Genomic DNA, 21,547 nt, shown 5'->3' on the forward strand with positions numbered 1-21,547 from the left:
GAATACTAATTTAAATATTTAGCCACTGCATCCCATTCCATCATGCTATCTACATAAGTCACATTAAAAAAAAAAACCAAAACATGAGGTGAAATTCACAGACTCCTCAAAACCTCTTCAGAAAACCAGGAAACAAAACTTGATTCAGCTGGGAACAGCTGACCTGCTCTGGTGCCAGGTGTAAATAGAGACAGCCACAGTGGAATGCTTCACAAAGCAAACACAAACCCAAATCCCTTGATGGGCTAATTCACAGCAATAATGTGTTTTCAAGAATAGAACTATATAAAAATGAAGGAGTTTAACTGAAGTGAAAGAAAAAAATATCAGCTCTGGCTGTAAATCTCATCAGGGAGATTTTTTTACTTTTAAGGGGCATACTGCAAGACACATTATAAAAAATTAAAAAGTTCATGAAAGGAAAAGCATGATTAAATTGCAGAGTAAAAGGAAATATTAGAAGTAAAAAGAGAGTTTTCTAAAAAGTTGTCCATAACTGAATGATTAAAATTTAGAGGAAATCACATTCTGGCAATTTAAGGGAAATATAAAACCAAGGTAAGGCAGAACAAAAATATTCTGAAGAGCAGCTTGATAAAGAAAAAAAACCATATTTTTTTCATGTAAGCAAGTCTGAAGTTTTCTTCTGGTTTATTATGAATCCACCTTTCATAAAGGCTGTGATCTGCTGCAGTCTAATGATGGAATTATGAGAGAGTCCCCAAATATTGTTTGGAGAAAGATAACTCTGATGGGATTTGAGGGCCTCAATGCAGAATGATGTTCTGTTGCACTTGGAATCAAAGGTGCACCTTTCTTTTTTTCTTTTTTTTAATTTTTTTTAATTTTTTTTCTCTATGGCTCTTTATAAAGGTTTTATAAGTGCACAGAATGGAATGGAAAAAGTATCCTTATCTGTAGAGGAAAAGAAGAAAGGAGCCACTCTTCTTGAAAATAAGGTTTAATTTTAGACATCCTTTCTAATAGCTCCTGAATGTGTCATCTAGGTAATTACAGGATTTATTTTAAAAGTATTGCTTGAAAGGAAGCTGCCATAATTATATGCACCTGAAGCTTTTCAAGACATACATGGCTACACTCCTAGTGAAAAATTGACTATCAAAAGTTGTCCCAAACCATAGGGTTACTTACCTCAGGTCAGCAGACCTTTTAGAAGGTTTAATTAATGTCTCTAGTTAAAGGTATATATATAATTCCCATTGAGACTTCTATTATATATCAACTAGTAACACAGAAAAACTGTGATGCCAAGTGATATTTAAAACTTTCTGAAACAGAAGAGAACTGTTGTAATTTGATTTTATGTTTGCCAAGTGTTGTGTGTGTAAATTCTCCTGACTGGACTTATCTCCTGATTTTTTACATTTGAGACTATCTTTTTATCCTTTCCTGTGTGATTCCTTTAAGCAAATAGATGCTTGGGAGCCCAATTTTTTAAATTAGTGGTGTGTGAGTGTCACTGGTGGTACTTGCTCAGCTTGCCTTGCTAAGTAGGGTAACATTTATATTACTTTAAATGCATTGGCTACCGACCTAGTACTAGATCTAGGTTTTGGGGGCTTATTTTTTTTGTTACTGTGAGAGATTACTCTTTTCTAGATCCAGAAGAACCTCATAATCTCCCAAATCTTTCCCCATTGGACACAGACTTAGTATGGATGATCTTCCTGGGGGTCACTGGAAGCAGGGCTGAGCACAGCATTGCCCTGAGTCCTCTAACTACCCTGAGTTTTTTCTTTTCCTGTTCAAATCTCTGAGTTTCGAGGGTACAAAGCATCTTATTGGGAAAATTATTTTGGTGGGTATATGATCTGGTACATTTTACTCTCTCTTTATGGTATGCTCAGTAAAATATTAGATGTTAAAACCATAAGATATTAAAGCATGTGATTAAGTCTCATTGTTTCAATGGAACATACATGTGTAAAACTAAGGAATTATTTTGGTTTGTTTGCTTTTTTAATTTTGTTGGTGATGCCTTAGCTTTCTGTCTGTCACACAGGAGCAAAACAATTACAATATTGCTCTTTTATAGTAACAAGCAAACTGTGAAGGGTTTTCCCTCGTCCCCTCTCCTCCCTGCCCACCAAGTCACAGGGATGTTTTTTTCGACCATGCCAGAAGTGGACAACACTAGGTTTAAAAAACCCTAGATGTATTTGGACTAATAGAACCAGACTTCCAATGGATTTGTTGATCATGGTTGTCTGATTTTTCAATCATTTTAGACTAGGAGTGTAGTTTGACCACACCTCATGTGAGATATCTCAAGAAAAACAGAAGTAGATGAGGGAGCTGAGGGTGATGAGAATCTGTGAGTACTACAGCTGAGAGGACGTTGAAAATATCTTTTGTATATTTGTAACACCATGAGTAAAACTTTGACCAAAAAAGCAAATTGTCGGGCAAAATCCTCTCCTGCTTTCTACATTATTTTCACCAGTACAAGTTGTGTGATGTCTAAATTACTGAGCTAATGGTGTAGCCTTTCATCTAGTACAAGTACTTAAAGAGCCTTACTTCTCTGTCTCTGTGTATTTCTGTATGCTATTTTGAAGCTTTTATGCATCAGGTGAAAGCACTGGTAATCCCAAAAGTCTCTAGGGAAGATAAATTTGTTATGAACTTATAACTCTTGTTTTATTAGGAAACTGGTCAAAACTACTTGGTGAGGAAGTAGACATCTGTTTTGTTCTTTTCAAAATGCCTGAGGCATTTTAGCTGAAGAATGTCTTTTTTCGATATAAATTAGCTACATTTTTTTCTCCTGGAATTTGTACAGCCTATGTTTGTTTTAACTGGAAATTTACTCCTTAACAACTTTATTAACAGCGATGAATCTGACTGACTTTCGTGATTCTGCTCTGCTGAAATTAGACATAGGAGGCCCGTTTGGGGCACAAGTAGTTAATGAGCAAACAGAGGAATACATCATGGTACAAATCAGCCAGAATGAAGAGACAGGATCAAGGAGGAGGCGCCAGCAGCAGGTAATAGTCTTTAAATCCTCTTTCACTTTTTCTGAGATGTGTTTATCACTTATTTCCATCACCACTGTGTGGATTAAGTGGCTTTACTTTTTCTTGCTGCAAAGTGTTTCAATCTCAGCATTAGAAAACTTACTGTGACTGAAGTTGCATTTTCTTTTGCCTTTATAAGGCTTCTCTGGGCTTCTTGCATTAAAATTTTGTTCACTATATTCAATGCAAAGTGTGTTTTGGCATCCTCCCTCTGTAGGACATCCTGATGTCTCTCACTTCATTGATTAAGTGAAGGTATGAGGATGAGTTAGTTTGATTAAACCTGAGCACCTGTAACAAACCTAATCAAGGGGAATTAATTTAGGGTTATTTTATTCCTGATCCACAAAGAACCTCAAAAATGTACAGAAGTGAGAAAAAGACAAATAAACCCCTATATGAGAGATGTATCGCTATCACTGACTTCTGCTAATATTGCTAAATATGACTCTCTTGCAGGTGGTATACAACTGGTCTCTCCCCTTAAGTTCAAGAAGAAATCAGCAGATCATCACAACTAGAACCTTTCAGATACCAAACAGGTTGGCTAAGAGACTGAAAAATGATGCACTGAAGGAGTAGTTTCCATAAACTTGACTAGGATAACGTTTTAAAAATAATTATCACTGCATGCTTCAGAAGGGCAGGAAAGAATGACTCCTGGTTGCTTTTTAAAAACATTTATAAGATTGATTTTTACTCGAGTTAATTTCTGAACGATACCTTTTAGAGGGATAGAGTTTGTTTCATAATGTTTGAGGAGTTGTTTGCTTTGGTAAAGATATAGCAAGTCTATTTATAAGTACTCAATATAAAATTAATGCACAAATTAAAAAAAAAATAAAAGGTATTTCATTCCAGGAAGAAACAAAACTTATTTTTCTTTCACCAGAGGCACCATCTTCATAAACATTCAAGCTTTCCTGCAGGAATCTGGAAGTGTTCCTCTCTCCATGAAGCATCAGTACCTTCATGCAAATATAGAGGCACAAGTAACAGTTGCATCCATCATCTTAGTAGGTGTCTACGTGCTGATCATATTGGAAGTAAGCCAGTTTTGTATTTTGATTTTATTTTTTCCTGTAAGTTATAAGTGGAGGACAAGAAAAGTTTTCAGTCTTGGGCTTTGATATAGTTTTGAAATGTGTATATAACTTCTTCATCCACCATCAGTGTTGCTAATGACATGAATAAGATACCTGTGGGGAAATTGTTCTGCATTGTAAGTGATTTTCCCAAGTTCTTTTAATGTTAAAGTGATCTTGTATATTTTTCTATTAGGCTTTATAAGTTTTTTAATATTTCAACAGAATTATAGTTTTTTGTGAGAGTAAAAATAGGCCAGAATTGTGGAAGGTGTGGCAAATTTGTTTTTAAGTTAATTATTTTTTAAGATAAGGTAAAAGAAAAAATCCATTTGGTTATTTGTCTTCTCTAAGGTACCTCAAACTATGAACTTAGCATACTTTTAACAGGTTAAAATGAACATATATTTTAATAAGTGACTTTTAGGCATTCTTTGACTATATTATTTGGAGAGGAAATGGAGCCTGAATTAATATGAAGTCAAGGGACAGGGAACTTTTAACATATATTGCAACAACATTTCAAAACCTTGAGGTACTAAATCCAATAAAGATGCATTGCATCACACTAAGAATGTAAAACATTCCATAAATAGTACAGAACTGAATCCTTTGAACTGAAAACCCTTACTGTTATCTTAAAATAAATTGCAGATGGGGAGGAACACTTTTTAAAAATTTATTTTTAATTCATATTAACATCCACATTGTCAGTTCTCTGAATCGAATCACGCCTAATTTACATTAGTATGAAACAAAGAAATGAGTGAAATCAAATCCACGAGGTGCTCCACAGCATATATGTCCAGCATGCTCATTTTTCTTCCATATCCAGTTTATATTTTAAGCTTTTCACCCTGTTGAAATGGTAAAGCCTCAGAATTTCACTTAAATACTAAAAATAGACGCACACAACACAGCAGATGTTTTAGACATTTAGATTATGCTGTTCAGCAATGATTATTTCTTTCTAAAAATGAAAATGCCTCTGTGTACATTATAAATGAACAAAGAGATACTATATTAAATGCAGAGGGGGATTGGACTAGATATTTCTATAAATATGTTTAGGCATGCAGCACAGCACCAAAATGGTCTTAATAATTTTAAGTGCAACTTCTTTCTTTTAAAAAAACTGAACCAAACAAAAATCCACACCCATAAACCCCCAACCCTAACCATGCAACCTTTTAGCAGTTGCAGAAACATTACGTTTGAAAAGTATGTACAGGGGGATTTGTGTTTGCATCCTGAAAATCTGCTTTGGAAAAATTAGTGTGGAAAAAGAAATAAAGGCTTGAAACTGAAAAGCAGAGCCAGGAAAAGCATTAATTTTCCTGTTATTTTTCAGAAAAAGCCTTAAAACAGCTCATTAAATTATTGTTTCTGTGAAAATATCAAAGAAAGATTTCTGTTGTTGGCAGAAAAAATACTTCTGCAAATTCAAAGGTAGAAATAAATACTCATAAATAAACTTTTTTTGAAATTTAAAGTGTGGAAAGCCACATATTGCATTATGATATTAGCCATTTTCTCCATAACAGCTATAGGAATGACGAATGCTACAGGAGTAAATACTAAACTTTTAGCTTTAAGTTCTATGGTTCCCTCATGGTTTTCCTGCAAGCAATGGATGTTAATACTGTTAGAATATGTAATAGTGGCTTTCATCATATTCAGGATTTATAACTTCAGTGCCTGAAGTCCTGCTTGCTCAACACATTGCACTCTCAATCCCTTCAGCTGTTATCACTGTTGGAGAAATCAATGTTACTGCAGGAGCTCTCTCTCGTAGATTTTCATTTTTGGTGTTGCTGCTACCCATCTTTTATCAGTCTTTATTACTTTCCCATATTTTACTAATTATAATTTGCAATACAGCTTCAAATTCAGATGCTATGGACACCCAAATCAGTTTTAGAGCTATAATTTAACATATTTTCTTTAAAAATGAAGAAAAAGGAAGCATTTTATCTGTTACAAATTGCAAGAGGCCCTTTTTTTTCTGCACAGGCCTTTTTTCCCCAGCATGAATCATAGATCTTGCCCACAGCCTCCTCATCTTTTAATCCTTTCTTGCCCTTGTCCCCTTGTCCTTTGCTACCTTAGTCACCAGGGACTGTTCAAAACAGGCTTCAAGAGCTTCTGCTCCCTGCAGATACAGGATGATGGGAGATTGTCAGACAAGAGGTTCTAGTTGGAAACTGAAGTGCATTTACTGTAAAAAATTGTCTTCTCCAAACTTTTACTGCTGTAAACAACGCAGGGTAAAATCTATTTTGAGGCAGATGTTTGCCTCCATGTTAGCATCAAATGTCTAAATTAAGCACCCCTCCTTGTCAGTGGAGGTCTCAGGATGGGCTATTCTTCAGAAAGCAAACTGTTAAAATTAATTTCTTCAGGCATTTATTTTCAGTGTTGTTACTTTTGAAACTGATTCCATGTTATGTATTCATAAAATACAAATATGTTTCTGATAAAAGAAGATGCCTCTTTTCCTCTTTAATTCCCAATTGTTTCTAGTTTCAGGCTTACCAAAAATATGAATATTTTCTTACTTCACAATTGTACTCTTCTGCCTCTTGAAATTTTTTAAATATTGATTTTAACTCTGTTTCCTTGGTCATGTCTTAGTTTTTTGTTTGAAGTTTTTTTCATTTTTTTTTTCCTTTTGTGCAATCATCTGTTCTTTTGTTAGATAGTAATTCTCTTGAAAATTACTTTCTTCAAATGTCAATCTGTTCCCTCCTGGCATTTCAGTCTCCTATTCCCTCCACTTGTCCCAAAGGTGGAAAACATTCAGCTTCTTATGGTGCTTTTGCTTTGATCTAATCTATACTATTTTATAGACTTGTTGAAAACCACAAAGTATTTAATTTTGTTCTTGACAGTATAAACTGCACAGGAAATTCAAAAAAGTGCACGTTAAAATAAGAAAGAAACAAAGAAGGTGTTCCAGATTTACTTTTGTTGTTCTCAGCTCTACTGTCTGACCCTTCAGGATTAGTGTGGAAACATGGCTAAAATGGGTTATAAGTATGTTTTCACATTGGTCTACAGGAACATCTGATGCAAAATGTGGATGTACAGAGTTCTATGTTGATGTTGCTGTATTAAACCAGTTTATAATGTATTTTCAGACAGGCTCTTTTTATTTTTGATCCTCGAAGTATGTATACTCTCTTGACTGAAAACTTGAAAAATAAAATTAAAAAATCTAGAAAATTTAATTTTTATAAACCCCTGCTCTGAACACCTTTTTTCCTTTCAGCTGAGTGTATTTGATCCTTTGCCTTCTTTGATTTCCATAATTTCTTCTAGAAAAGTGCTTTCCTATGTAACTAAAGTGATTATTTGTAGCTAATAATTAACTGGATTGATGAATTAGCTGAATTAACAGAATGAGGTATCATTTCTGGTCATCAGGCATGGCCAAGGAAAAGTAGTGCAATGAGATAAAAAATAGAAAAGTAGGACAAAGATAAAATCTCATTGTTCTTTGTCAGTTAGACAGATTAGTTAGATATCAGATAAATATGGTTAGAATACCTTTGCTTTCTCACCTTGTCCCTGTTTTTGTCTACACAAAACGGGATAATACACTGGTTATGCTAAAGAGAAATCTATCTACCCATCTATACCTTAAAATATCTCTTAAAACATTAAAGTTTTTCTTGCATTCAAAAAAGTTTTTTGAATTGATAAAGGTCTTACTTCTAATTATTAACTGTGTATTTGCAGCCATGTTGAAGCTGCATTAATTAGAAATATGCAAGGAGGAATGCTAGACATCAATTATTAAAGGATAGAGCTCATTAATTGAAGTGAATTAATGTGTTCCCTTGTCCAACACTTTCCCTTAATGATATATTTGTTTTGTGTTGCTGTTAAAATGCAGTGTTAGCTGTTTATGATACTTGAATGAGCAAAAGCAAATGTGAAAGTAATTGCCTTTTAAAAGCTATTTTGTAAAACATTACATTTAATCAGTAGAAAAGGCAAAATAACATTTATTATACTAAACTAATTTAAAAAATTGAAGAAAAAAAAAATAAACAGATAAAAGTAGCACATCAAATAGCAGAAAAGTGATACAAGCATCAGAAATTCTGTGAGAACGTCCGTAGGGCTTACCACAAGTGATCACCACAAGTGATTACCCTGTCTTGTAATTAGCCCTAAAAAAGATCTTGCCTGGCATTTTAATGATCTGACATCTTGAATGACATTTACATGTCTGTATTTCTTCTTAAAACACAAATACTTGAAAGTGCAAGATCTGGCCTTAAAAGCTCTAATTTCTTACTAACATGAAGTATGGGCTTATAATCACAATTTTCATTACTTTAATGGAAATGAATTGTGTCAGTTTCTCTCCGTATTACTTTTCTATTATTAACTAATTTAAATTATGAATAAACATCCCCCAAGCTTAATTTCCTTAAGTTATATCAGAGTGATTTTTAATAGCATTTAACCAGCAGAAATCAGCTCCAGAGAAAAAAACTTTTATGTGGTTTTAGTTTGACCATTTTTCTGTCATTGTAGGCTGGCTGAACCAATGTTTCCTGTCAGGAAGCATATTTACAACTGGAATAAGGTGTTATTACTGCAGTTTACACTTGCACAGTTGAGATTTTGTATCAAAAATTACGCTTTAGAGAGGGAATAGGAAAAGAGAAGAAATAGTCATTGGCTATTATGAAACATAACATTAAGTGATAGAAATAGGCTAATCTTGAGGGAGTTTTCTTTCTGATCAGGAAAGTAACAGAAAATGTGACTGATCAAAGTAGTAATTAGCTTAGTCAGCATGGCTTCTCACTTCCCATCCATTCTTGTATTGATCTGTCTTTAGATACAGACTGAGAAGAGTGTGGATTAGAAAGTTCCCACCTCCACATATGTCCTCCCAAAAGATTGGTAGCAAAGGAACAGAAGAAAATCCATAGCAGTTATTGGAAAAGACAGTGTAAAAAAGGAAATAGTAGCTGATACACTCCCTGGCCTTTGTCTGAGAAAATATATTCCCGATTCTACGGATTTCATTTGTTTTAGGATGAAAAAAATTGTGAAGAGGAATTAAAACAATGCTGTAGGTTTTGCCAAAAAATTAGGGACAGAGCATCAGAAAAAACATTTAACCCTCCTTAATAAGAGTCTAATCCGTACATCCCTGGGCAAGAATAAAAGTTTCCTCTTATCTGCCCCACTCTTTGGGGGTGGTAGGGAGTAAAAGAACCCAGAACTTTTAAATACTGGGACTCTGAGGGTTGTACAGAACCTAAATCAGGTGAAAGCTAAACATGAAATCCAGTAGAGAAATTACCTTAAATAGAAATCCTCTGCTTCCTCTGGAGCAGTCTAACCTCATCTGCCCTAGGCAACAAGTGGTTTTGGATCTTGTTTGGAGTCCCCATAACTCTAAAGCATCTTTACCATTCAAAAGTCTATTTCCCCCCATACGTTCCCTGAAAATGTGTGCTATAATGAGGGCACTGTTGCCATCCCCATGAAAACTGGTTTTAGGATATAAACTGAGGGTGTGCAGTAAAGCTTGCTGAGGTAGATGTTGGATGACTGGACTGAACAAGGAGATCCAGACATGAGACAGATCTGTCTGTCCTGTCTCACAGAGTGAAATATTCAACAAGTGGTACCCTAGATATTCTTCCAGAGAGAGCAGCCTGTTACTGAGCTACCAATTAAGCAGTACAGACAGTTAATCTTTACTGTCATTTGCTTATACCTTTCCCTAATTTAGGAGGAGGCTGTGACCTCTGTGTATTTTTATCTTCAGTGCATTTTGAGCAGCTCAAAATTACTTTCAGCCTGCTGTGCAGGAGCATTGTGAGTGCTCCTTATGAGGAGGATTTTATCAGTACCCCCAAGGTGCCAGGATTTCTACTGCTTGTGTGGAGTAGAGCCACTGCCAACAATGAGGAGGCTCTAAAAGTACAGAGCCAGCACCAGTAAGATAAACAAGTAATTTTAACCTGCCCAAGATACAGCAAAGGAAAGGAAGCTTAAAAGAAGCAAAATTCTATAAGACAAGGAAGAGATGAGTTCCAATTAAAAACAAATGCAATATAATAGCAAGCAAAATCCTCAGTTTCATCACAGCTTGATATGTTGTAATAACAATTTTGTATTATTGATCCAATATGAATATTGATTTTACACTGACTATTGCCTGCCTAATTGTTAGATCTATCGTGTTAGAAGTCTGGCTGTGCTCTGAATATGTGTGTTTTAAAGAAAGCATTTCTTTTGGGCACTATGGTACTTCAGCACCATGTAAACTGTCTTTAATTAAGAATGAAATAGGAAAACAATTGCCACTGGATGGTGCTGCTCACTATTCTAAGAACTAGATAGGATTGTCTGCTTTAAAATATATTGTCAGGCTCCTCTTTTCACAGAATGCTATGTTTTGGAATAATGCAAGTCATATTTTCAACACTAAATGCAAAAAATAATTTCCAAATGGCCGTTTGCTATTTTCTGTGCAGTTTTAAATGTAATTTTGAACTGTATTTTGTTCAATTTATGAAAGATTGGCAAATACAAATGGTTTGCCCTGCCTTGCATACTATGTATTTTGTGGATTGGTGTGTTTCCTTTCTGTCTGAGAGAGGGAATAGAACATTAAATTAGCTTAATTGAATGCTGCCATTCAGCTTCTACCCTGCCTATGGCAACCAGAGGGGTAGAGAGCCATGAAGTCTTAAAATTTTAACAAGTTGTTAGAACACACTTACACTTCAAATGCACAAAACAGGGATGAGAACCACTCAGTTCTTTCATGGGCATCTGATGGTGTCTTCCTTCAGAGAGAGCAAGGGCAAAAGTGAAAGAAAAAACTGAAAGTGTAGGGGCCAGGCTTGAAGGGAGATGCGATGACATGATTTAAAGAGGAAAAGAATTCAGAGGAGAAAAGTGGAGTGAAAAAGACAGGAGGTATCAGGGATGAAAGACTCTCCAGAGGAACTTCTAGCTAGAGCAGAAAGGTCCCTGTAAAGGTAATGTAAGTACTGCAGTTCCTCTACTCTTGTTCATAGTGCATGGCTGTAATTCTGTGTGGTTGTGTTAACTTACTATTTAAAGTGGGCTGACAAAGATTCAGACAGGGAAAGTAAAATTTCATTATTTGTTCCATGTAATTGTTTACTAGAAATTCCTAGTCTTATTAGTCTCAAGAATGCTGAGATAATTGGGAAAATACAAATGGTGCTATTTTCTTCAGTTTCAGAAAATATTCTGAAACTGCAAATGTAATTGAGGGTCTCTCAGTCCTCAGAAATGCTCTTACAAAGAATGAGGGTGTGCATTGGAAATTATATCAAAGTACCTGGAGTAGACAGAATCAGCAAAACCTGCTGAGGTAAGTGCTGGAGAACTGCATTGACCCTTGCAAGACCAAAAGCTTGTTCCTAGTCCAGCCTGTTGGCAAGCGATGGCTTTGATCATGTCAGCCCACAGAAGCAGTTTGGTTTATTTACTTCTACATTCTTTACTGGCTCATGACCAGATCTCAAGTCATATAGAACATGTTTTACGTAGATAAAATTGTACAGGAATGAGTGCCTTGGCACATAAAAATGGTCACCATCCTCTCGTTCTGCAGGGCTCACCTTTTAATGTGACAGAGCTCAAGGCCCTGGATTACTAACATGAGTTCATTCATTTCTCTCTGTGTCTGTCCACTTCTATAGCAAGACAAAAATCTCGAAATTCATAGCAAGTACAGATTTGCTTTTTTAATTTGACTTTTATAATTTGAGGGGCTATCAAGCTATCAGATGTTACTGGATACTACCTTCTGGAATTTTCTGGAGATACATAAAACTGGTTTTCTTAACATCAGAACCATTACAACATGTATTTTCTGGAAAACATCCACTTATGACTGTAGTGATATAGGCAAATTTCTCTCTTTTGTATGATTCTGACAGAAATATTATCTAGGCATGATGTTATTCCTTTCTATCCCTCTTTACCTTAATATTCAGAGGTGAGAGGTTATTTCAAAACAAGACTCAACTCAGCAATCATTTCAACCCTCATGTCATAGTATTAAACCATCCTCTGTCCATCAACTGTACCAATGACCCTTCCCTCTTCCTTTCTAGTTCTATGTTCTTTTCTTGAGCTTTACTTTTTCCTCAAGTTTCCAAGGCATGAAAATTCAATAGCTGGCTTCATCTCATGCATGAAGGGTATGTTTGTCTTTGCATCATTGAAGGGCCACTTTGAACCAGTTAATCCAATGTTCCATATCAGTATGAAGCTTTAGTCATTCAGTTTTCTCTACAAACAGCGAGCAGTGATATTGCTGAGGAAGAAAACTCATAGACTCTGAAAAGATTGTAAATTGTGCCCACTGTTCATTCAAAGCCTTTGACAGAGCTATGGAGTAACAAATATCTCTGCAGAATCTAGAATCAACCTATAGATTTTCGATATAGAAGAGGGGAATGAATTAATCTGGTAATTTATTCACAGAAAATTATTTCTTAAGTCTCTTTCTCTGTCTATCTCTTCCCTTTATTCTCTGTCTACATTATTTTATGTATAGAAAAAATTGATGTCAGCTTAATGAAGTTACTTATTTACATGATTTCAGGGCTGCCATCCTAGACAAGAGTCATAAGAAATCCTTACCCTATACTTCTTGACTTGTTCTAGTTACTGTGCTGTTGTAGTTTAACCCTAGCCAGCAGCCCAGCCCCAGGAAGCCACTCATTTACTTCCCTACCAGAGGTATCAGAGAAAAAATCGAAAGGATAAAAGCTAGAAAACTCATGGATTGGGATAAAGACAGTTTAATAAGGGAAGTGAAAGCTGCACATGCAAGCAAAATAAAACAAGGAATTACTTCACTTCTTCCCATGGACAGGTAGGTGTTCAGCCATCTCCAGGAGACCAGGGCCTGGAGAACAGGCCATCATACAGAACAGTGACTTGGGAAGATGAACACCACCACTCCAAATGTCCCCCTTTCCTCCTTCTTCCCCCCACTTTATATACTGATCATGATGTCATGGTCTGGAATATCTCTTTGTTCTGCTGGGGTCATCTGTTCTGCCTCCCAGTCTCCCATGCATCCATGATTTGTTCATCAGCATGGCAGTAGGAAAAGTAGAGAAGGCCTTGGCTCTGCGTAAGCCCTGCTCAGCAATACCAAAACCATTTCTCCATTATCAACCCTGTCTTCAACACAAATCCAAAATACTGCCCTCTACCAGCTCCTGTGAAGAAAGTTAACTCTACCCCAGCAAAAACCAGCACACATATCATAGGGATAAAAGTAAACAAATAAAGGCATTTTCTTGGGCACCATATAATATTACTTTTAATCACTTTCTATTTAAGATAATAATCTTGTACAGTTTTTATACTGCGTAGCATTGTGTTAGAAAGTGACAAACTGTTGCATTCCATGACTTTCCCTAGGGCAGGGTTATTTATACCAGGACTTCCTCCACTGACATTAAATCAGAACAAGTAATTTGGCACACTATCTGAGCAGAAATAAGTATTATAGAAGAATGTCATAGTTGGGTGCTTTCTTTCCTTAAGGCTGTGTAGATGTTCAGAAATTACAAAATTTGCTACAGAATCTGGTGTTTCCATTTAAAAATAGTCATTTAAAGTTGGATATTTGTTTTTCAAAAGAGCTTATTGAATGTAAATGAATATATATGGAATATTATTTTCACAGTTAAAGGCATAAATATTTGTTGTGCAAAGAATAAGAATGCATGTTAGTATTAAGATATGCTAATGTTTCTAAATCCACAGATTTCTCCAGTCAGTGCTCTTAACTACTCTTGGTCACATATTTCATGTAAATGAAATGGCAGTACTATAATATTGATTCACTATTGATTTCTTGTAAAAATGAGTGAACTTTTGGTCCAGGTTTTTTTTTCCCAAGCAAGACATACTTATGTACAGTAATGCAGTTTTGACATATTTTGACTTATAAAAATGAGATTAATTTCTAGTCTATTGCTTTATTTTGTCCAAATTGTACAATTAGCCTGAAATAAAGCATATTTCAATGAATTAAGAATTTGGTGCCATTCAGCTTTGTAGTGGATGTTGTTTTCTACCATAAGCCCAAATTTTCAATCATGTTTCTTTGACAGTTAGGAAAAATTACCTAAATTTTAAAGCTAAATTGCCATTTTTTCCCCCGCAATGTCCAATTTTTAAATTTTAGCTTCTGGTGCTAATGTTATATTTCTGCATTTATTTTCCAAAATGTGGGGTTGTTTGATCCACTTATTTTGATCTTCTTAAGAGGGAATCAAATATGTCTACACATGAAAGACTGAAGTTCCATCTGTATCCTGTTAAAAACAACTGGAATAGTCCAAGGCAAAGCAGACCATCAAAATTTGTAAAGTGCATGACAGCAAATTATAAGATAACTCCATCAAGGAATGTGACTTAAGAGCAGATTTTCAGAGGCTTTCAGGCTAATAATGTCTTGATTATCTTTGGGAAAAGCTGTGGAAAAAACCTCTTCCACTGCTGAAAATGTCTTCTTTTAATCCTAAAAAGTCCTTATTAAAACATAGCAAGGAACAGATACAAAACAAAAAGTCAGAAAAAAGCTATCCTAGGGTAAATTTTACTTCTCTCCCTTCCTGTCCCTCAAGACTAAAGAAATAAACTAGAGGCTTTGTAAATCTAAGAGGGATTTGGCTGTTGATTTTATAAGGAAGGTCTCAGCTATTCTGGAGGTAGGTGATAAATACATAAAACCCATGTGTGAATATAGGCTTGATAATAACTGCATCCTTGTTGAAATGCAGCAATGTTGCCACTCTATCAAATGTAAATGAATTTATCACTAAAATAAGAAGTTTAATAAAAGAGGCTTCAGTGGAGACAAAATGGATAATAAATTAATAAATGCATTTGAAGCTTTACATTGAAATCATTGACACTTACCATTCAACTGCTGTTTATCCCTTATAAAAAGGACTTGTGGAAATAAAATGTTTGCTACGATATATCATTTACCAAATATCTTCAGAAACACATTTTAGAAATACGCATGTCCTAGATTTCAGCTGGGAAAGGTATGCTCTGAAATAGCACCCAGGTCATCATTCAATTGGCTTGTAAATATTTTCCTTTTCCTGGAACACCATGCAAGATTTATTGTTTCGAATTCAAAATAATTTTCATAATGTTGCTGTCTACCAAATGGTTTGATTAACTCAGTGCAAAAGTTCCAAAGCACTTTCAAGTAGATAAAGAAATTTAAATCTGGGAAAGGTCTAGGCTTTCTAAATCCAATTTGCATTACAGCTCTGGAACTGTATGTTGTTAATTAATATCAAGCAAAAAGACTTGTGGCATAAGTGATTTGGGTAGCTTTAATCTCTTAATTTAAAATGAACTCCTGAATTAAGAGTATGGAAACTATTAGAATCAGCATTCAGCACATTGTGTTTATCACACAACAGGCAAACATGAGAAAAACTTTCTACAGAGAATTATGAAACAAAATTGCAATAGTAGCCTTCCCTAGTCTTTGCTTATTCTGAATTGACTCTGTGAAGGTTGCCATCAACACACCTACGTTGTTGACACCCTTGTTTCACTGTTGCAGCTTTGGGTATTACAATTTTTTATATAAAATACTATAAATATCAATTTATTTTTTTTTTTCAATTTCTTCATGTCTTAGCCATGTAATGTCCTGTATCAGTGAGCTCTAAACAGAATCCTGCTTTGTAAAGAGTAAAATCTGTACTGCATTGTTTTCAGTAGCACTTTGTACTGGTATTACTGAAAAAGGTGAGAGCCCTATCCTTTGCTGTTGCAGTAAGTCAGCACTGCTAGGTATTCTTCAGACAAAAGTAATGGTGATGGTAATGGTAAATATGCCCTTTTTGCAAAGAGTTTATAAGATTTGCAGTTGGAATGGGAGGTGAGGAGCTCTAGTATGCAAACTGATATACTAAAACCTTTGTATCTTCCTCTTCATCAGTTCTGTCTTTCTCATCTCCACGGTCATTGCACAAGGAGATTGCACTTTCTCAAGAGAGAGAAGGGTCAGATGAATAGAGATGATTTCTCACTTTAAAAATGTCTTTAGATTCAGAAGTCTACTAAATCTCTCTGCTTCCTGAGAGATCTTTCTCTGTTCTAATTTAATTCTAAGCTCTTTCAATACTCTATCTGAGCTGTTGTTTATGGATACACTTAAAGATTCATCCTGAAAAGATACTCATCCTTCTGCCCATCTTCAAAAGGGATGGTCATCTGTAGTATTTTTCGAAAGAATAGCAATGGAATTTTGCTTGATATAATGCCCTCCAAATGTGCATTAGATGGAATTTTGGTTCAAAGAATGTCAGAACTCGCAACCTGCATCTCCTGATTTCTACATTTGTAAGTTTTTAAAAACACCTTTGCAAATATGTTATTTGTTTGGAGTTTATTTTCTGTGAAAAGGAAATTAAAGAGAGTAATCCATTCTTTCCTAAAGCTTCCTAATTACAAAATTTTGAATATTGATATGTCTCAGAGTTTACATAAGTATTCTTTCTAGGCTTTACATTACTTTATCACTTTCAATTGATAGTTTGCTGGAACGGCGAGTTGTACATTTACTAAGTTTTTTGTAATAAGGCATTGCACCTTGTTCATTCTTCAGGATATACTTTTGTATATCCTTCTTGAAAAAACACTGGAATGAAGGAACTGGCAGATGACTTAATTTGTTCAGTTTCTTTCTGCACAAATTAAAGCCAACTTCACCCATAGGTGACAGCAAACTCTTGGAAACTGAAAATGCAGTCAACTCAATGCAAGAAATTAAGTGTCACAACAGTAACAGCAAAAGTGCTTATGTGGAAATATGAAAAAAATCTGTAGCTAAACAAATCTCATAAAATCTATGACATCTTTCTGAGAACTTTCTGAGAAGGTGGGTGGGAGGAATGAGGAGAAAACCTTCAGTTTGAGGACAGATGAGGATTTCCCTGTAGCCTACACTTGAGCTTTGCTCTGGTAAGGCTGGTCTCCTTCCCTAATGGACAGCTCTGTTTGGCCTCTTTTGTTAGAGAGAGCTGTAAGGTCTAATTGCTGCACCTGGTTGCCAGCCAGAAGAACTATGGGATGTTTTCAAACGCTCCCCACCTTTGCAGAATCAGAAGGGCCATATATGTACTTACATGTCAATGCACTGAAATGGGAAATCAAAAATGAACCAGTGGGTTATCTCATGCATTTCTGTAGGAGCTGGTGGGAGCTGTAATCTCTGCTCTGAACAAGCAGGTCATTAAGGCATAAAAATCTTGGTCTGATCTCCTGCTTTGTGACCATGAATAAGTTATTCTTCAGTGCAATTTTAAGGAAAATGGGAGAAGGAGACAGAAAATTTTTTTTACTCTTGAGTTAGTAGTTTACATACTTATTTTTCTAGTAATTTGGTAAATTATGTAGTTCTTTTGCCATTTCTGTTAAAACTTTATAATCAATGAGAAGAAACAAAGCCTAATCTTTCCTTTTTTGCTTTTGCTTTACAAACAGGGAGGAGGGTCTCGAGATGTTCTCATCCTATTGTTTGTTATCAGCAAAACATTTCTTATGAAATTTGCGGCAAGTGAAATATTTCTAGCCTGTTGTATTTCTTTCTCAACAATAATTTCAAATTGTGTTGGAATAATATTTAAACACATTAATAGTGAAAGCTGGTAATTAGATTCAGTCTTTTGTAGTGTGATTTTCATTAATTACATGCTTACTTTAGCCGAGTTATTTCACACAATCTGTGATCTTCCAGACACAGAGGATTAAATAACTACAGATGAGTTCCTGGAGATATAAAACACATTTTCAGGGCACGCTCACTGAACAAGCACCTACTAAGAATGAGATGGATCTCCTCCTGGACATGCATCTTCTTTCCATGGGATGTGAAGGGAAGCCAACAGAACCAGGCTTTTTTATCCTTAAGTTAGGGAAGATGAATTGCTTTACTTCTTAGGTCATCTACTGGTAAATGTAAGAAACTGGTGCCCTTCTCTACCTGCATATTAGAGATGAGATTTCCTAGCAGGGTGTGCACAGACAAGGCTTTAGTTGGTTGCTTTTTTATTTTGTTTAATTTGGTTTTTGTTTTTTGGTTTTGTTTGTTTGTGGGTTATTTTTTTGTTTTTTTGGTTTTTTTTGTTTTTGTTTTTAATAGCAAAGTAATTAACCATCCTCTGGTCATAAAAAAACCCTCAAGCAAGCCAAGAAAAGAACTGTCTACATGAGTTTATATCCTTCCCCACCCTCCCCTCCATCCCCCCTTTTTAATAGTAAAGTGATGCTTAGAGGAGTCTGTGGTCAATTTTTACCCTTTGTTGCAGATTGTTCACAGGACCCTTGCAGCCATGCTGGGCTCTTTGGCCGCTTTAGCCGCCTTAGCTATTGTTGGGGAGGTAAGTTGTCAAACTGTAAGTGCTCCCTTTGTTTCTGGCTGTGGTGTCAGGTATCATTAATTTCCATGTTTGCCCAGTTCTAACTGAGCACAAGGCAAAGCAGTGAACAAAGACAAATGGTAGGACAGAAAGTGGGGTTGGAAAACAGGTCAGACTAATGTATACACAAGGAGAGTACAAAAAAGTCAGCTGACGCTTTTTTGTTCTGAATTGCAGGAAGCTGACTACAACCATTTTCAGCTTAATTCAGTGCTAGTTTAACACTGTTATTTTCAGTAATGTTAGGCTACCAAGCAAACTTAAATGGAAATACATTGCTTTATACTACCCTAAATAATTACATCTCATGCTTGCATGTTCCAACCCTTTTGTTTCACCTGCTGCTTACTCTTAGAGGATGAATAGTGAAACTTCAGATTGATTTTCTCAGTTGTTCTCATAACCACATCATTACTATGTTCCCTTTAATTCCCTTCAGTTTGTTCACAGGTGAAGTAGTATGCTTTTGTTCTCTTACCAAAAAGGAAACTGCAGTGTACCATGTAATTTGGTTATCTTTTATTTCTGTAATGTTATGTGAGGAACAGCTAGACTAACCAATAGCTGAAAATGAACCACTTAGGATGCCAGCAGTACTTTGAATTAGTAATAATAATAATAGTAGTAATGGCAATAATAAAGAGTCCTTTCTATGTAGCTTGTAGGAACACTTGGTAATCTCTTTCATATTTATTTAAATGGTTCATCAATTAAGTGGAGTTTATAAGTCATAGCTGATCACAATTTAGGTGGCATTCACTCATAATTGTATTTTTTGATTACAGAGGCCAAGTATGGTCAAAGTGGTGGAGTGGATTGACTATGAGACACTGGCATTATTGTTTGGAATGGTAACTAAAACATATCTTTTGCTCAAAATGTGCCAAAATAATCATTCAATATAGACATGTTTTCTTTTAAAACATTTTGATAATTGTACTTTATTCAGACAACTTATGATGAACATTTGTGTCTTATGGAATTTACCAAAAAAGATGAGGATTAGACCTCTGAGGGAGTCTTTTGAAATGTTGATTCGTTTTTTTTTTTTTTAAATCTGTGAAATTGCATTAACATGCTAAAAACATCATTGGGATTTATAAACAGAAAGACCAGTTAAGGCTCAAGTATAGTAAGTCTCATTTATCTTTTTAGTTTTGTTTATTCAAAACCTTCCTCAAACACACTCTGATTGACGAGTGGTTTTCTGTCTTACTGTTATGTCTGAAGCTACAAAAAAAGCAAGCCAGAAATGGAGAAGTAATATCTGATGAGATTAAAATTATATATTATTTTAACCACTTTGCCCAGAGTTTGTGGTAAAAAGCATTTTCCAAGTGCTATTACATCTCATACAAAATACACAATATACAGAGAAAAAATTACAATTATCTGGTTTCCATTCTGAGCTTTTCTTTTTTCCTGACACTGGTTCTTGTTCTGTTGGGAGCAAAGACAGAAGGACAGGAGATCTCCAAGATGTGAGAAAATGCAAGCAATTCTTGTAGCCATTATCTTCTGTGCTCTGTCAAGCATTACAGAGAGAAAACACACTTAATGGTTTTTCTTGATTAATGATATAAGGGGGAATACATTGAGTACCTAATGTATGATGCCCACTTAGTCACTAAAAATAAAATTCAACCAGACTCATATGACATCTGCAGACTGCCCATGTTGAGAAATGTATTTCACCATATGATGCATTAACTAGAGATATCTGGCAGCTGTAGTAGATATTCTAACATGAGGGTGATTAGATTCTCAAAGCTGTGTCAGATAAGAAGTCCATTTATCAGGATCACAAACTGCTTTGCTGTAGTTTTGAGTAATAATTCAGTTACTTTTTTATATCAGTTCCAAGTGATTATATTTTTCTTCATCTTTTGGTAGATGGTTTTGGTGGCCATATTTTCAGAGACTGGGTTCTTTGACTACTGTGCAGTAAAGGTGGGTTCATTTGGTACTTATAATTATTTCTAGATTTATCAAGTTAGTATTTATTCAAACCTGTCACACCACACATGATCTTTAAAGAACCTTTCCAAGGTCAATGTATACTTATCACATTAGAAATGAAAGTGGTCATATTGTAACACTGCAAAAATCCTTTGTGGATGAAAGGAAGCCCTTAATAAAATTCTGTTTCTACAGGAGAATGTTAAAGGTCCCCAGTAGGCTACACAAGCACATTTGGACACTATTAAGCCGAGTGTTTCACTCAGGATTTCCCCAGGACTGCAGTTCTGCTGTAGCTGAACTCTCTATTTATGCCTGGCAGTGGGACAGAAGAAATATGGGAACTATCATTAACTTTATGTCCACACATGAAAAGTGGCCACAGACCTTTGCACAGTAGCAGAATGAAAGATTACATGGAAAGTGTAATTCATAGAGTCACAACCATAGAATTAGAGAATGGTTTGGGTTGGAAGAAACCTTAATCATCTTTTCCCAATCCACCTGCAGTGGGCAAGGACATCTTTCACTAGAGCAGGTTTCTTAAAATACCATCCAGTCTGACTTTGAACACTTCCAGGGATGGGGCATCCACAGCTACTCTGGGTAACATGTTGCAGTCTCACCATCCTCAGTAAAGAATTAAATAAATAAAGGGAGTAAAGAATTTCTCCCTTATATCTAATCTAAACCTATTCATTCAGTTTGAAGCCAATCCCCCTTGTCCTATCGTGACATACTCTTGCCCAGACACCCTCCCCAGCTGTCCTATTGTCCCCCTTTAGGTGCTGAAAGGTGCTGTAAGGTGACCCTTGAGCCTTCTCTTCCCCAGGCTGAATAACACAGATCTCTTCCAGCCTGTTCTCATATGAGAGGTGCTCCAGTGTTTTGATCCTATTAGTGGCCCAGCTTTGGTCTCACTCCAGCAATGCTGCTCTGAAGATGGGAAATGTGTCCCAGGTGTGGA

General features: G+C 35.6%; 1 protein-coding gene across 1 annotated transcript in view; it reads left to right on the forward strand.

Moving 5' to 3' along the window:
* Positions 1–21,547, forward strand: part of OCA2 (OCA2 melanosomal transmembrane protein) — a 151,472-nt gene that overhangs the window by 25,686 nt on the left and 104,239 nt on the right. Inside the window, exons 6-11 of the mRNA XM_062515019.1 lie at positions 2,854–3,011; positions 3,501–3,583; positions 3,934–4,087; positions 18,511–18,582; positions 19,407–19,472; positions 20,515–20,571. Coding sequence (XP_062371003.1) covers positions 2,854–3,011; positions 3,501–3,583; positions 3,934–4,087; positions 18,511–18,582; positions 19,407–19,472; positions 20,515–20,571 — 590 coding nt within the window. The remainder of the gene's footprint in view (positions 1–2,853; positions 3,012–3,500; positions 3,584–3,933; positions 4,088–18,510; positions 18,583–19,406; positions 19,473–20,514; positions 20,572–21,547) is intronic.

Source organism: Cinclus cinclus, chromosome 2 (genome assembly GCF_963662255.1).
Source record: "Cinclus cinclus chromosome 2, bCinCin1.1, whole genome shotgun sequence".
NCBI lineage: Eukaryota > Metazoa > Chordata > Aves > Passeriformes > Cinclidae > Cinclus > Cinclus cinclus.